Source organism: Mytilus trossulus, chromosome 5 (assembly GCF_036588685.1).
Source record: "Mytilus trossulus isolate FHL-02 chromosome 5, PNRI_Mtr1.1.1.hap1, whole genome shotgun sequence".
Classification (NCBI taxonomy): domain Eukaryota; kingdom Metazoa; phylum Mollusca; class Bivalvia; order Mytilida; family Mytilidae; genus Mytilus; species Mytilus trossulus.
The window spans coordinates 18,885,477-18,902,670 of record NC_086377.1 but is presented as its reverse complement, the minus strand read 5'-3'; the positions used below and the strand labels follow the sequence as shown (position 1 = coordinate 18,902,670).

The window sequence follows — 17,194 nt, the reverse complement described above, 5'->3', positions numbered from 1 at the left end:
ATTTCCTTTTTTTTGGATTACAAAAAACAACAATTTGAGCATCGTTCCGCAAGGTCAAGCAAGGCTTAAATAATTGTATAGTAATTCTTGTAGGTTTCCCCCCCCCTTTTTGTCACTTATCACAGCTTCAAATTGAACCCGATCTTAATAATTTACGACGAAGAATATTTGCTCCAAAACTTTCATAGCATTGCCTTCCTTTTTTTACAAAATTGCACAAATCCCCAATTTTCAGCTTCATGTTTTTCGAAAACAAGCACGGTGACCCTTGCTTTATTTTGTGTTTTATTTTTCAACGCGCCAAGGCCTACATCATATTATAAAACTACAAAAATGACATTATATCGAAAAACTATATCTGATGCTTTTAAAGGCAATGCATTTCATTTGCTATTGATATTTTAAAGACAGTACGATTTTTAATGTTTGGGTTTAACATTTAATGAAATTCCAAAAATAATTATAATTATTATAAAGAAAATCTTCAAATTAAAAACAAATTTTGTACACATTAAACGGAAGCTTTTGAGCCTAATATTGATTGATTTAACTGGCAGCACTCAAGTTCAAATTATACTGAGGCTTAATTATAATATTCAGATAATATGAAATAATTATCTCAACATTTAGGAAATTATCCAGCCACTTAACTTAACAAAAGTATATGTAGCATGTTCCAGGTTGTCCGCTTATTTAAATCGTCCATACATTTTGCACTTCTTTCGGTTGCTTTTTTGTCGTAAATCTTATTGCAAGTTTTTTTTTAAGTACCTCCTCGTCTTTTATTTCGATCATTTCGATAATCTGAAATGTAGTTGACTGACATCAAAACTTGGTTATTGTTATGTTTTTACATTGTGTATTTGAAAGGCATTTTCAAAGATTGTTTTGATTTTTTTTTTTTATTCAACTATAATTTCAACTAACGGATTGGTTTCCCTTAGAGCTGAATTTGTTTCCATTGTATTTTCATTTTCATACTGATATTGGTTTTATTTGTCAATTTTGTCAGCTTGAGGAAAGTGTATATTTTTATCGGATAACTGATCTTGTACATCATTACTATTTTGTTTTGCGTGATTTTGGTTCTCTTCTGCTTTGCAAATCTGACTAAATTCTGTACCTCCGTATTTAGAATCTTTACTTTTAAGTTAATTTGCTATTTTCTTAGCAGTTTTTTCTATGGAGAAAGGATTTGTCATCGGACAATTTTCTTCCGATTGATTTTCTTGAGCTCCAATGATCTTTCGTCAGTTTCATTCATTACCAGTGAACTATTTGTCGTGTGTAGTTTACCTCCGACTTGAAGTAGGTAAAAGTCATCGGTCCGTTTACACAAATCAATACAATCGTTTGCTTCCCATTTGTTTTCAGTAGTACCGTCATTTGAATTGACTTTTTTTATCTTTCTCAGAACAAAAGTTGTCGTTTTGTTTATTCTATTGGTTTTGTGTCTCATCTTTTTTTGTAATGTTGTCAGCCTTTTCATTCATTGCTATCTTTTCTGTACTCATAACCTTTTCCGTTTCATTTCTTTCTGTTTCACGGGAAGTTTTCGTTTCATTTTGATAGATATCTGTTTTATCAATTAGAAAGGTAGCTACATTCAAGCAACTTATATCTTTAGACATCTGTTCTTTCTCCTTGTTTTCATATTTAATTTCATCAGTTATCTGTTGTTCTCCTTTATTTGAAATCAAACATAAATTTGCCGAATTGACACTCTTCACTTTGAATTGACCATTTGTTTCATCAGCTATATCTTTTATATCGACCCTTGTCCCCTCTTTTTTGCATGTGACGGTCTTGCAATCAATATCAATCTTAACAATCGTTATGTTATCCAGTTTTTTTTCTCCTTCTGGTCCATCAATGTTTATATTGTTATTTGTTTTACAAACAAAATCAACATCGGTCGTGACATGACAATGGTCTGCACTGTTTTTCTCAAGGTAATTTAGTTTACCTTTATCTTTTTCGGCTGATTCAAATTGTGTAGGTAATGTGAAAGGTGTTTGATAAAGAATTTTATTCTGATTAAACTCATCGGAGGTTTCTCTCTCCGATTCATCATATTCGTGTTGATTATTCTTTTTTTCAGTATTGTCTGTTTTATTAACATGACTGGTTTCGTTTTTAAAAAGCTTATCTGATATCTTTGTTTTATTATCATCACCTTCCTTTGCTTTTACGTCAAAGGGTGGGAAAGTAACGGTGTTTGGAAATAATTTGTTTTTGTCAATTTCAGCGATTGATTTGTGGAATTCATCACTCCTTAATTGTTCCTCTTCAAAACTTTCCCATCGTTTGAGATCAATTAAAACATTTTCACTGTTATGAATAGCTTTGGTCTTATAAAAAAAAAAGTAAAATCACAAAAATACTGAACTCAGAGGAAAATCAATTTGGAAAGTCCATAATCACATGGCAAAATCAAAAAACAAAACGCATCAAAAACGAATGGACAAGAACTGTCATATTCCTGACTTGGTACAGGCATTTTCAAATGTAGAAAATGGTGGATTAAACCTGGTTCTATAGCGCTAACCCTCTCACTTTAATAACAGTCTCATCAAATTCCGTTACATTTACATGATGCGTTAAATAAACAGTCACAATCAATAAAATAGTCAAAATATGGGAACATCAGTCATCATCCGTGCATGTGCATACGAATACGCATGTGCATACGAATACGCTTATATGTTTGCCCTCTTGTTCTGTCAAAATTTTGATCAGGTTGAAAGCAAACAGAATCAGGAGCATTTTGTGATGTTGCTGTAACTTTATCTATCTTTGAATACGATGCCACTATTTGTCCTGTTATGCAGTATATGCATATCTGTTTACAATTCAACCCATTAAACGGTTTTAACATCACATTGTTACCTATTGTTATGGCAACATCATGGTTTTTTTTCCCATCTTCACGCATACAATCGTGACCGTAAATGTACTTTAATACCTTCTTTACACTTGCAAGGTTGATATTCGTGATTGAAATACCTGATTTGAAGTCTGATATTCTGTCGTTTTGCTTTCCACTTAAATGTATGATATAGAACTGTTTTTCATCTTTGACCATCTTTACGATTGCATGATGTTTCTGTGAACTCATTTTTATACTAATATGATCCCCAGGAATAAGTTCTGTTAGAGCATTGTGTATTTGCATTACCTCCGGAATGTTTTCTGCAAAAAATAAAATCGTTGTAGCAAAACGATTTTTTTTTATCCTTGGACATAGTTAAAAGTCAACTTTGAATTGATGTTTAAACTTGGATAAATTGAGTCTTATCCAAAACTGAGTGCATTCGTTATATAAGTCCTATCATGTAAGAATCAGCTTTCGGGAATTAGATTTGCAAGTTTGAATTAGATGAAGTAATGAAAATTATCATACTTTATATTCTACTTAAGATAAGGTTGTGTATGTTATAAAATAGAGTTATTTTTAGAACAAAGCTTTTATTCGTAATTTTGGGACTATTTTTTCTTAAAATTTAACAAGAGATTTTTATAGACATTCAATAAATTGATATGCCTTTTCCTCAGATTTTTCTCATTCGCGTATTCGTATGCACATGCACAATAAGGCGTCGTCTTATCCATGTTATTTTTATATAGTTACAGTATACAGTATCTACATTCTTTCAAATATCTTCTTTTTATTATAAAATATTATGTAAATGATATTGCTGTTCATTTAATCACTCTAGTAGGACAGTTCTATTCGGACATTTATTCGCGGTATTTTTTTTGATAAACAAATTGTTAATAGTTGTTGACATAAAGGAGATTCCCAACTTGTTTTTTTCATAATTTGCTAGCGTAAATTGTTAACCAAAAGCCTCAAACAACATTTATTCCAAAATATATCGTGCTGAGTCACTAAAGTCGATTAATTGGTCTTTATCTCTATTAGTGTTAACCAATGTTTAAATTTCTTAACTTGTTTTAAGGAAATCATTGCACTACATGCAATAATCCGTTATTTACCAAGCACCGAATTCGAAATTTCAATTTCTTTTTGTAGACTTTGTATTTATGATATCAACATTGGTCTTTCATGCAGTCTACCAGCAATGTGTTTCGTATTTAAGAAATAAACCGTTTCCTTATCTTTTGATATTATTTTTCGTTTAATTTTTTTTTACAATTTAGTTATTTAGAAATAGTACAAAATTGCATATCCTTTTGATTATGCAAATCTTTTGAGAATATGACAAATTCTATAAAAGTTACAATATTTTTAATTACGATTTTCAACGTTATCATTATGTAGAAACTTTCATAGCTTTGATAGTGAATAAACTCATCATAGATACCAGGACTTTAAAAAAACAATTAAGACCTTGTTCTACAAGTATTCAACTGAAGGTGAATTTCTTACTGGGTTTTTTTTCTGTTCACTAATTTTTAAATAATTTTCGATAAAAATTTACAAATGTTTAATTTTATTTATGAAATATAAAAGATTTTTTTTTTTAAAAAGTACAACTTTTAGATCTTACTCGAACTGTCTATCCCCTCTTGGAACATGTTTTCATGGTTAAATTAACCCAGTCGTATTTATTGTCTCTCCCAAGTCATGAAAAATTGCTCAAGGTCAAATGTGTATGTTAACCTTGACCTTTGACCTAGTACCTAGTACCTTGTTATGGGATAATCATAGTAATCTTATTACTTACAGAAGTGATGAAAAGTGGAAAATATTTGGGTCATTAAGAACTTTTTTACATATCAACCGAAAAGATTTGACCATCATATAAGGGGCATAACCCCTGTTTTAGGTTTCTGAAAAGGCAAAATATGTTTTTACTATATAACTAAAGGTCATAAACCTATGAGGTCTTTAGTAATGTCATAAGGGACCAATGACTTTGACAAAAGTCATAAGGTAAAAGGTCAAGGTCATGTCATAGAAAGCGAATTAAGTGTTTTTAACCTTATATAAAAGATTTGTAGTGTGTTTTCAGACTTTTAAAGGTTGATCTTGACCTTTAACCTTACAACTTCTTATTGGATATCTCAAAAACGATTATACTTACAAAAATAGAAAATAGTTTTTGAAGAGACAAAATTAACTTTAACTCTTGAACCAAAGGTCATAGACCCATTGAGTCTTTAACAATGAGATCGTTGACCAATTACCTTCACAAAGATAGCAAGGTCAAAAGTCAAGGTCATGGCCTAAACAGCGAATTTTTTTTTTGTCATATTTTAACGGTTTTGTGTGTGTTTGAGAGCTTTTTAGTCATTTTTCGCCTAATGGAACATGTATTTTACATCTCGAAAAGGAAAGACCTCTCACTTGTTCAAGAAAAATTGACATTTAAATTGTTATTTTTTTATTCTGTCCGCCAAACGTTCACGACATTTCTCAATAAAAGTACGCGATATGCTAAAAAGATATTAGGTATTTCGTGTCAGTTGACCAGAAGCTTTCTTGTGGTAAGGTAATGAATCCGTAACATTTCCTCTATAGTAGTTTTCTCGCCTAACAGCGAAACTCTTGTTAGCGTTCTAACTATTTAAACATAATAGGTAGAACAAAGAAGTGTGGAACTTGTTCAGACCCCGGTTCGTCGTTTCATTTGGATCGAAAAGATTTAACAACTCATTGGTAGTAGTATGCTCCTTTGAAAATTAACCAATGTCGGTGGGCGACCAAAACTCTGAAACTGTAAGGCATAGATTACATTAACTATATTTGGCAAAATTCTAAGGCATTTTGGTCCTCAATGCTCTTTAACTTCGTACTTTATGTGGCCTTTTTAACATTTTTGGATTCGAGCGTCACAGATGAGTCTTTTTTAGACGAATCGCGCGTCTGGCGTATATTCTAAATTAAGTCCTGGTATGATGAGTTTATTGTAGCCACCTAGAATCTTTAACAATAAATATCAATTTATGTAAAAATTAACATAAGGTCTAAAGTCAAAGTCATGACATAGATTTTGCTGATAAAAGGTTAAAGAGAAAATGTCTGTCTTGTCGAAATCAACATTATTTATAAGTTTAGTTCAAAACTATTGGACCAACTATTATGAAACGAGGCACGAAAACTTGGTCCGATCTTCAAAGTAAAGTCAAGGTCGGCAGTCAAGGTTCCTAGCAACTACATAAAACACTTTACCCTATATAAAAAAGAAGATGTGGTATTATTGCCATTGAAACAACTATCAACAAAAGACCAAAATGACACAGACATTAACACCTATATGTCACCGTACGGCCTTCAACAATGAGCAAACCCCATACCACATAGTCAGCTATAAAAGGCCCCCATAAGACAATGTAAAACAATTCAAACGAGAAAACTAACGGCCTTATTTATGTAAAAAAAAATTGAACGAAAAGCAAATATGTAACACATAAACAAACGGCAACCACTAAATGTACAGGCTCCTGACTTGGGACAGGCACATCCACAACTAATGTGGCGGGGTTAAACATGTTAGCTGGATCCCAACCCTCTCTCTAACCTGGGGAAGGTAATATGTTTTTGAACTTGAACGGCTACGAAAATATAAATATGAAATTTTCATTATTGGAAAAGATATTTTTCCCTAGCAACGACATATAAGTCCTTAGCAAACTATTATTGTTTTAACTTTTGACACTATGAATAGTGCATATCACATTCTTGATACTGGAAGTAATTTTTTTGATTCGAAGGAACGATTTTTGTCTTTTACAACCATTACTATGAACATAAAAGTCCTTTAATTTTCCACTCTTTCACAATGACTAGTACTGCGCATATAAATCTACAAATGTTTTAATTGAAACTGATACTGACCTTCAAAGTACAGTTTATATACTATTAATTTAGTCTGAACCATAATATGATGGTTTCTATACATGTTTCTATCAAATAAGGGTTGTTGCTAAGCACTATTCAAGTAGCCTTGACCCATGAATTCTTACCATATAGATAAAATAGAAGTTTCTTTTCTAAAAAAAAAAGTTACCACTTTATTTTACTAATTATCTGATACTTTTATTAACCAATATAATATTAAAAATACATATAGATTCAAGGTCGAAGTCTAGATCTTTTAAGACGTTTTTAGGCACGACTTTTTGGAATTTTGGATCCTCAATGATTTTTATCTTTGCATTTGTTGGCCTTTTAACTATTTTGATATGAGCGTCACTGATGAGTCTTATGTAGACGAAACGCGTGTCTGGCGTAACTTTGATAACAAAATAAGCTGAGTTGAATCTTAGGTATACGATTAAAAATCAATATTTACCATAATCATTTGCTAATCAAATTCACATTAATTAGCTTTCTGCCTTGAGAAATTTTTGTTTTAGTTCAATAGTAAAATGAAATTAACAAATTCGTTGCAGTCACAACCATCAAAGCAATCTTTCTACAAATGATTTTTTTGTAACATTTCATAAAGTAAAAACTCGAAGATTGTAACTCTTCTCCATCGAATTGAGTCGTTTTAAGCCAAAATTTGTAGAAAAAAAACCATTCCCCTGGGAAGTTGTTGTTTAATTTGTATCAACAAACAAAAACAAGAGAAGATAAATAACATTTCGGGATTGATTTGTGCATAGATACAACTTTTATCAAAAATGTGTATGTCATCATATAAACTTTGGAAACAAATCATATAGAACCAGGTTATTTGGAATAGCTTACGACACTTTTTTTCTACAAGCAATTCGATATTCTTTTACTCATGTGGTCAGACATTAATTTGTTTACTTTTAGAACAAAACAACGTATGTATTATTAATCTGAGGCGACAGCTGGGTTATATTTGTTTTCATGCAGTTTACGAACCTCATTGTTATCGTAATATAGTGTAGCAATTTTACCTGACCATATCGGGAAATAGGTATTAAGTCTGATCTTAACACGTACGTGTGATTTGTTTAAACCGGTTTTCGATAAAAAAAAAAATATACGAAGAAATGTCAAAATGTTTAGGACTTAATTAAATCCGTATTTCGGTAAGATTTTGCAAGCATACGATTTTTATTGCGTCGTACACTTTGAGAAGCGAATAATCTGTAACTACTTTATTCAAATATTCTGTAAAAACGTTAATTTTGAGCTATGAAAGTCAAGTGGCTAGAGAATTTTTCCTGAGGAAGTTTTAAAAAAGTGCAAAAAAATGTTTTTACAGTGGGTTAGCTTTCATTAGTCTTCACTATCTATAGATTTCCAACTTTTGGTTATATTTATAATTCAGAATTATCATTGAAGGTGGAGCGCGATTGCGCAGTTAATTAATTATATGGATGTGCCATTTGTATGATGAGTGACATTCCGTGGTATTATGTGCCAATTCGAAAAAGTTATTCGAGAATTGTCTCCCCTTAACAGGTTCATTTTTTTTTATAATTATGTTTAGGTTTCTGATATAATTTTGAATAATTACAAAATGAATCAATGCAATATATTTTAGTTTTTGTTATTGATGTATCAAAACAATTGATGTACGAATATAATTTCATAAATTTGAAACGTTTAAAATTTTTACATACCAATATAAAGAACTTTTTATCATTTTTGAAATAGACTATGATTAAAATTGTATGAAATTTCTTCCCTTCATGATAGATTGATTGGAAAATGAGCCAGAGTTATCTATGTGTGATCACAGAGAGGGACTAGCAAGCAAATATTGATTGCAGCTAATTCATTGTTAAAACAATGTTCCACTATAAACGAATATTATTTTATACAAATATAAGGACTTAGTTAGCTAAATCTACAAATTTTATTTGAAAGTATGAATTTTTATTGCAATAGATTAATATGCTATATAGTGTCAAAAAGTAATAAAATAAAAATTTCTATACCGGGTAGAGACATATATGATTCTAATACGTTCACAAGGTAGTGTCACACCAGATTAGACATTCTTCTGTTGTTCTATCATATTTGTAAGCATTTTAACCAAATCAAATACAAATCAGTTTTATGTTTTACCATTACTCTAAGTCACCTACAAACTTTAATAAAAGATAAAGACCTAACCTCATTTTTATCACAATGGGATGTGGATCACATATCTTTTCTCTATGAATGCTTGTTAATATGTAATGGTTACTTACTTTAATTTGTCGTTCTTTTGACAGTGTTTAAACGTCACCAACGTCCTGACATTACGGGAAGGTACAATTTTATGTAAGAGTGTATTTCCATAGCAAATCAAACTTTTATTGAAAGTCGATATGCAGTAAAACAAAACAGTAAGCTCTTAGAACATTATAACCGACATATCAATACATATACACAATACAAACACAAATTTGAGTTCTCAACCGCCAACCTCGTAAATAATTATTATAGAATTATCAAATGATTTTAAAGAGCTTTTAGCCACCATGAAGTTAAAAAGAATAGAACCTGAGTGAGCAAGTTTGTCCAAGTAACAGTCCAATTCATCTGGATCAAGGCTAAGGCCCCAGACACCACATCCAGGACCTGCAAAAGAAACACAAGCCTCAATCTACGAGGAGAGTAAATGCCAAGCGTTTTATCCAGTGGAAAAGCTCCAAAAAGCTGTTGCTTCCACTGTTACCCTAACCCTACCACAAATTAAATCGTAGATATCATTTGTCTGACTCAAGCAACTACAGTCATTTGAATACCACTTACACCAACGAAGTATCGTGGAGAACTATAGGGAGTCAACATCAAGACGTACATTGTCACTAGTCAGTACAACACCTACTTCGCACATCATATCATACCTCGGCGATATTCATTACAGATCCAGATGCCATACAAACTACAAGTGCGTTACAAAAACGTCCAGACACTCCGTACCATCCTCAACCACCAGTTTAGAGAAAAATGAAAGAGAAAATAACAGTAGATTACACACTGCAAGAATAGGTCATTCTAGTCAGCAATATCCACCAAGATAACTGCACGATAAAACCCCAAAAGCAGTCGGTCAGTACTGAAATGCGATGTTACTGATAGTACCAATGGAAAAAGTAGTAGTTTAACCAATGATATAACATGTATAAATGTGCTTCTCACTTTCGATGATTTAAAATATGATCTAGGAAAACTTATTGAAATCTTCGATCGAATTCCATGAAAGATTTTTATTCAGTAGCTGATTTTTCAGGAGTTTTGTTTAAACAAAATATTAGATATTGTTATTGTCACGTGTAAGACATTGAGCAGTTTTCATATGCCTTTTTTATTTGTCATTACTTTTTTCATCATATATGAGACGATATTTATATTTATCAAAGTTGTACATATATCGATGCAAGTGGATTGTGTTTGGTAAGGTACACGTGTTTATGATATTCATAGGTAAGTCTATTTGGTTGGATATATAAGGAATGCGGGTAGATTTTCATGCACGGGTGGTTTGATAGAAGTTTAAGTCATCCGATTCATTACAGTCCAGTGTTCTAGAGGCTTTTCATATTCTTACAGATTCATTTGAGTATGGAAAATTCTGAAAGTGGAGAGACTTCCCAATACCCGTAGAAAAGAGCAACAAACAGCCAAAGAAGTTGCTGATTCAACTTTATGCCTTTTCAAGGACTTTTGTGGCAGCATAATATGAAGTCTAAAACGTGAGTTAAAAGAAGAAGCCACAAGCAAATCTGATAAAGTCTTGAAGAAACTTAAAGCAGAAAATTCCTACAATTTTAATTTTTTCCTGAAATAAAGTTCAGTTTGAATTGAATTCGGACATTGACCACTAGTTATCTAGAATCAAACGCGCCACCGAGTGGAAGATCTATGATAAGATCAAAGACATTTGCTATGGTCTCAAAACCAAACTTCATAAGCGCAACAAATGCATCAAGATTGCAGACAAATCCCCGGCCGGGTGTGGTACAGTCAAGGGGTAAATTTCTGATGAGCTGGCATTAGATACCAACGATGAGAGAAAACTCCGGTCAGCAGAAAACCGTGCTCTCAAAGCTAAGAAGAACCTCTAACAAGACAGGAAAGGAACACACGTGGAAACAGTAACGGATAAAAAATGCCTGAGGTTTCCAGCATAGTACCTTCTGCCACTACTACTAGTGCTACCGACCGTAGTGTTTGTGCCTACACGAAAAACCACACTGGACCTAAATCCATAGAAATCTGCTTTGGTTGTCAGACCATGGGTCATTGGAGACGAAACTGCCCAAAGTTCAACAAGCCAGCAAGTTTCGGTCAAAAATTAATGATAAATATTATGTTGATTTTGTTGACAATGATAAAAGTGATTTAAAAGAATAGTTAAATATTTTACAAACGGATCTATATGAGTATGAACAATCCATAAGTGTACAATCTCTTAAAGGTAGACTGAAAAACATTTAGATTATTGGGAAAAGATAGAAGCAAATTATTATGTTTTAGACATTATTAAAAACGGCTATGCTATTCCTTTTATTACAACACCGGATTTGGTATTTAGTAAAAATAATAAATCCGCTATTGATAAAGCAGAATTTTTATCACAAGCTATTGCTGATCTTTTCGTTAATGAATGTATTGAAGAAGTTAAAACCAGTCCATGAATGTATTTAAGAAGTTAAAATCATGTAATAAATCCATTAACAGTTTCGACACAAAAATCGATGAAAAGGAGGTTGATTTAGACTTTAGGGAAGTTAACAATCATATTTGAAAAAAACAAAATAAAATTTGAAGATTAGAGGATAGCACTACAATATTTTGTGTTGAGGTCTGGTTTTCATCATTTTTATATCGTAAAATCCTGTTCAACCTACTAAGGTTTTTCATGCAAAGAAAACAATAACATTTTTACAGTATTACCGTTCGGTTTGTTTTCTAGCCCTTATGTGTTCGATTTTGGAGGGAAAATGATATTCATATTGTTTTATATTTAGATTATGGTATGGGTACCATTTTGATTTCGATTCTGTTTATTTAGATTCTGTTTTTGTGTCACAGACGTTATGAAATGCTGGTTTTGTAGTAAACATAGAAAAATCTATATTGAAACCATGTCAGGAGCTTGTTTGGATGGGTTTGATTTGGAAATCGTTGAACCACAGTATTCAAGTTTCTTCTCAGAGACTAGTTGATCGTATTATCTGTATTATTCGAGTGATGGCCTCTCTACATTTTGTTAGTGCATGCATTTTAGCTGGCGTCACAGGGAGAGTAATTTTTATGTCACCTGTCATAGGTAATGTAACAAGATTAATGCCTAGAAATTTGTATAGATTGATTGAGTCACGTGTTTCATGGGATTATTGAAGACTATATAATTGTATATAGATATTCTCAAGGTCGGTTACCAGGGAAAGTCTTAAAGTAGCTTACAGACAGTCATAATTGTGTCGGTATAGTAGAGTCAGGTAGTGGTAAACTGCAATTTCATAGTTTGGCGATGTTAATATTTTCTATTTGTGTTACGAATTCTATCAATATAAATATTGAATGGATACCTAGAGATAAAAATGTTAAAGCAGGTGCTATAAGCAATTTTTGATTTTGACATTGTGGGCGTCAGTGTTGAGTTTTTTGAATTGATAGATTCTATGGATACTAGATTTTATACACCAAGTTCATCAGGTGTAGATGTTGTTTTCTTTTGACTAGAATGAGTACAACAATTGGTTGGTCCCCCTATACATTTATTATGTAGAGTTATTAAACATTGTATTGCGTGTGAAGCTTCAGGTACCCTTATAGTATCAAAATGGCAGTATGCGCCATTTTGGCATTTTTTATATCAGAATAAATTGTTCTGTCAATCTTATGTGGCTGAGATGCTTGAATTCAAGGATACTAAAGACATTTACATTCATGGTTCTAATAATAAATTATTGTTTGGTACAAATGAATTCAAAGGCACTGTACTTGCAGTACGCATTGTGATTAATATTGATATAATTTATTAAATTTTGAACTATAATAAAAATGCATTACAAACAATCTCTTTTATTTTGAATATAGCTGGTTATGGTTTAGGTATTTTCTGTTAAACATTTTTCCGTTGTATAACATTATAGATTTACCGCTATGCTAGAGTAACACTTAAGATATGCCGCTTGACTAGAATAACGATAAAGATATGCAACTTTGCTAGAATAATAATACAGATTACCGCTTGGCTTAAATAAAAATTGCAGGTTGCCGCTTAGCTAGAATAACAATCCAGGTTGCCGTAGAAGTTGTTTTGAATTCAAAAGCATGAAATACCGTAAAAAAAAGTATAATTATGGTTTCAAAGCTTGGTGTAGGTGGGGTAAACAATATGATTAGTTAGCAGCATGCCAGCAAGTGATTATCATGTGAGCTTATATATTGGTTATTAAATGCAAAACGAGTGTTCAGCTTCAAAAATAAACGAAGTTATATATATTCAGTAGGTTTTGCACATAGAATTTGCTGGATTTGTAAATCCGTGTTCTTCTGATCTTGTTGTACAAGTAGCTGACGGAACTAAAAGGTTATCTCGGCCGAGTAAAATTCGGAGTGTCCAGTAATCTTTATGATATACTTATTGTTACAATGTTTTTGATTGGTTACGCTGGTTTTGTGAGGTTTTCTGAACTAGTATTCGTTCCTGTGACGTCCAATTTTATATCACTTATGTGTTGATTTTAATCGAAAAAAGCAAAACGGACAAATACAGAAACAGAAGCAATGTTATTGTTTCAAAAACAAAAAGAATTACATGTCCAGTAATGATGCTATCTCATTATATATCATTATTTAAAATAGATCTAAATGATGAAAAATTTATTTTCCGACAAATTACATATTACAAAAAATTACAAATCTATCGATTACGTTGCGATGGTCACATTTCTGATACTAGAACAAGGAAACTTTTATTGGAGAAGTTGGAATCCATGGATACTCCAAAGTGAGAGTTTTGTACTATATTGATAAATGCTTGATGTTCGGATTGAGGTTACGATTTTGAACATAAGTACAATTTGAATAAATATTCAATCACTTAAACAAACAAATCATATATATGATTTTATTAAAACTGTTTACTTACTTTCAGTTGTTGGTTTATATTCTGCAAAAGATTGTACTGATTTATTAACCACTAAATTAAATAGCTTTATCATATTATGGAAGTCCTTTTTTCTGAGTAGATCTTGTTCTCTTTGTTAGGAAATCAATTAACAAAGAATAGAAATGAAATGTTAAAAAAACTAAATTGTGTATGTATGTTGTCGATAATGTGTAACACAGAATACTAAAAAGCTTTTCCGTCTTTCAAAAATGAACTTCCTCAAATTTTGTTTATCATGTTCCAATTGCCATTGATACGCTCTCTTCATTGTGTTATTATTTGTTTGAATTATCTGGGGGTTTTTTTTCAGAATACTTTTCTTCTATAAATTGTTTGTTAAATCCTGATATTGAAATAAATGTGTTTCTTGTATAATTATTATACAAACTATGCACTGCAATTATACCATGTTATATACTTACTTGAATCCCGACAACAAGTTCTGTAAATGCAAGCCATGGTCGTTTCAATAATCAAGATGTCTGTCAAAAGAAACAAAATAAAGTAGAATGTATGGTATAAATTATAAGAGGTATACCCTCTGACACAATTTCTTTTGAAATACAAAGCATACACCTGTTTTTATTGAACCGGAACATATATATGTAAAAAAACGAACGCATGATAATATATTATTATAGTAATGTATATTTCAGAATTAAGAGTACTCACAATTACAAGTTAATTTTGTTTGATAATATACTGATGTTAACGATGCCAGGATACCTGTACATGTATTGGCTGTATCTCATAAACCTAAACTAAAATTTTAAATATAATATTAATACGATAATATGTAAAATTCCATTCACTACGACCAGCCATTAAAATAAATGATCTGTAAATATAATTTATTATGCACTTATGTCATTATATGTTTTGGTTTGAGTAAAATCTGTAGAAAAAGATCCGTAACAAATATTTAGTACTATTTTGTTACTCTAAAAATTATTGTAATATTTAGGTACCTGTATTTTACAGGACTTGATTTGTATTTGAAAATTTAAGTACTACATATTTTTGGTTACAACGTTACATTTTAAGCATTTTGAGAGTATGTCTATTTCAAATCTCTTTAAATTATGATTTCCAAACATGGAATATTGTGATCGCTTTTGGTTTTATTTTTGAACTAAAATTTGAAGTACAAATCAAGTACTGTAAAACACAAGTACGTAAATAGTACAATAATTTTAAAGTAAAAAAATAGTACATAATATCAAAAGTAAATTTTCAGTACTACAGATTTTAAGTACAAAAATAGTACCTTTGCAAAACTGGCTGTGAACAAAGTTTGTCACAGATGCTCTTTATTTGTATACTTCTAAGATTATTTGGGTTTTGTGTTTAACATCTTTCGTTTTATATTCATTAGCTTTAACTATCCTGATAAGAAAAACTTTTGTCGTATTCCAATTTGAAATTGTCTTTATTTTAATTTACCTGTAAACGTTTTCTTGTTTGGTGCCATTTTGTTAACGTTTGTGAATGTGTTTCTGGTATTGCTCCTTTTGTTGTCTATTTTGTATTTTCATTCTTTAAGTGTATGTTCATTTTTTTTTGTTAATTTGTCCAATTCAATAGATATTTTATAGTGTGTTTTACTATGTTGTCATGCTAAATAAAGGCAACAGTAGTATATCGCTGTTCAAAACTCATAAATCCATGGACAAACAAAATCGGGGTAACAAACTAAAACCGAAGGAAACGCATTAAATATAACAGGAGACCAACGACACAACACTAAAATGTAACACACGCAGAAACGGACCAAGAATCAGACAAATTCCTACGAGAATAACAAATAAAAATTTGAGTTGAAGAGCATTGAGGACCAAAAATTCCTAAAAGTTTTGCCAAATACATCTTAGGTAATCTATACATTATATACAATATGAATAAAAAGATGTGTCATGAGTGCCAATATAAAAACTCTATATCCAAGTCACAATGTATCAAAAGATATCAATTATAGGTCAAAGTACGGCCGTCCACACGGAACTTTGGCTCAAGCTTGAAAGGGCCTTAAGCATTGCTTTGAGACGATTTGAAATGTGTAGTGGAATTAATTGTTTATATAAAGTTCGACGATTTTAGATTTGGGAGTTCGACGATAATATTATACCATTAGTATTATAATATCCATAACATATAACTGAAGAATGTTTCCTAATAACTACGTTTTAATCCAATATACAATAATTTCGTATTACAATTTCACAACATTGTGTCTGAACATTAGACATAAAATTTCACACTAATTTAACCTGATTCCCAGAGATAATCAAATCAAAGTTATTAAATTAAATCGCCACAGCTGCACGTGCAGACGACTTTTTACTTGAACTCTTATTGAGTAGACTGACCTACTGAAGGTGTAATAAAATTTAGGAATACCGTTAAGATTAACAATTAACCTTTTATACTGTAATACATTCTTTAACTAATCTTAGCAGACAAAAATGTAGCTTTATTACACATTTGCTTAATTGGGCATGGTCCATTTTTGTGAATAAAAAAAAGAAACCTATGAAACAGAATTTGATATAAAATATGTGAAGATAATTCCAAAAATATGCTTTAAGAAAATCATCACAACAAAATGGTAAAAGCAAACTTGTTTTCATTGTAGATATACATTACAGTGTGAAATTCTTGTTTACTGGATGATCTCTTCTTAATCTGCTCATTTCAAAAAATGAAATCAAACAAAAATTTCATTTAGTGTTTGTAAAGATTATCTTAATTATGTGAAACATGAACAGTTTTTCTTCATTTTTATATACTATCTAACAAATTCATTACCTATCTTTCTCAAAAGAAGTTAGTCCGATAAAACCATAGTTGGTCAAAATGTTCAGCTCAAGTTTTCAAGACAAAAGCGTTGTTCATTGATGAAAAGATATGCGAGAAAGTAAATCATTGCTATGTTTGTCAAAGGTGCTTTTGTACAAGTTGGTTTTTACATCCCCAAAAAAATGAAAATATGATAGCTAACTTAACTGACAACATTTTTTCGAGCTTCTGACAAGTTAAAGCTTTGCAGACACAGATCTCAGACATTGACAATATACTTGTCAGATATAAAAATGTTTATGTAAAAACAAGATCTATCTTCCCTGTCGTTTAAGGAGGTAGACCTAGGTTAAGGGAAATAACTCTTAAAATCATCAGTACGTTTGTGA

General features: G+C 31.2%; 1 protein-coding gene across 1 annotated transcript; it reads right to left on the bottom strand.

The window, feature by feature from the left end:
• Positions 1–1,439: 1,439 nt before the first annotated feature.
• LOC134717696 (uncharacterized) lies at positions 1,440–3,085 on the bottom strand. Its single transcript, XM_063580191.1, has 2 exons — positions 2,966–3,085; positions 1,440–2,351 (listed from the first exon to the last, which is right to left on the bottom strand). The coding sequence occupies exons 1-2, from the start codon at positions 3,083–3,085 to the stop codon at positions 1,440–1,442; spliced, it is 1,032 nt and encodes a 343-aa protein (XP_063436261.1).
• Positions 3,086–17,194: the final 14,109 nt, after the last annotated feature.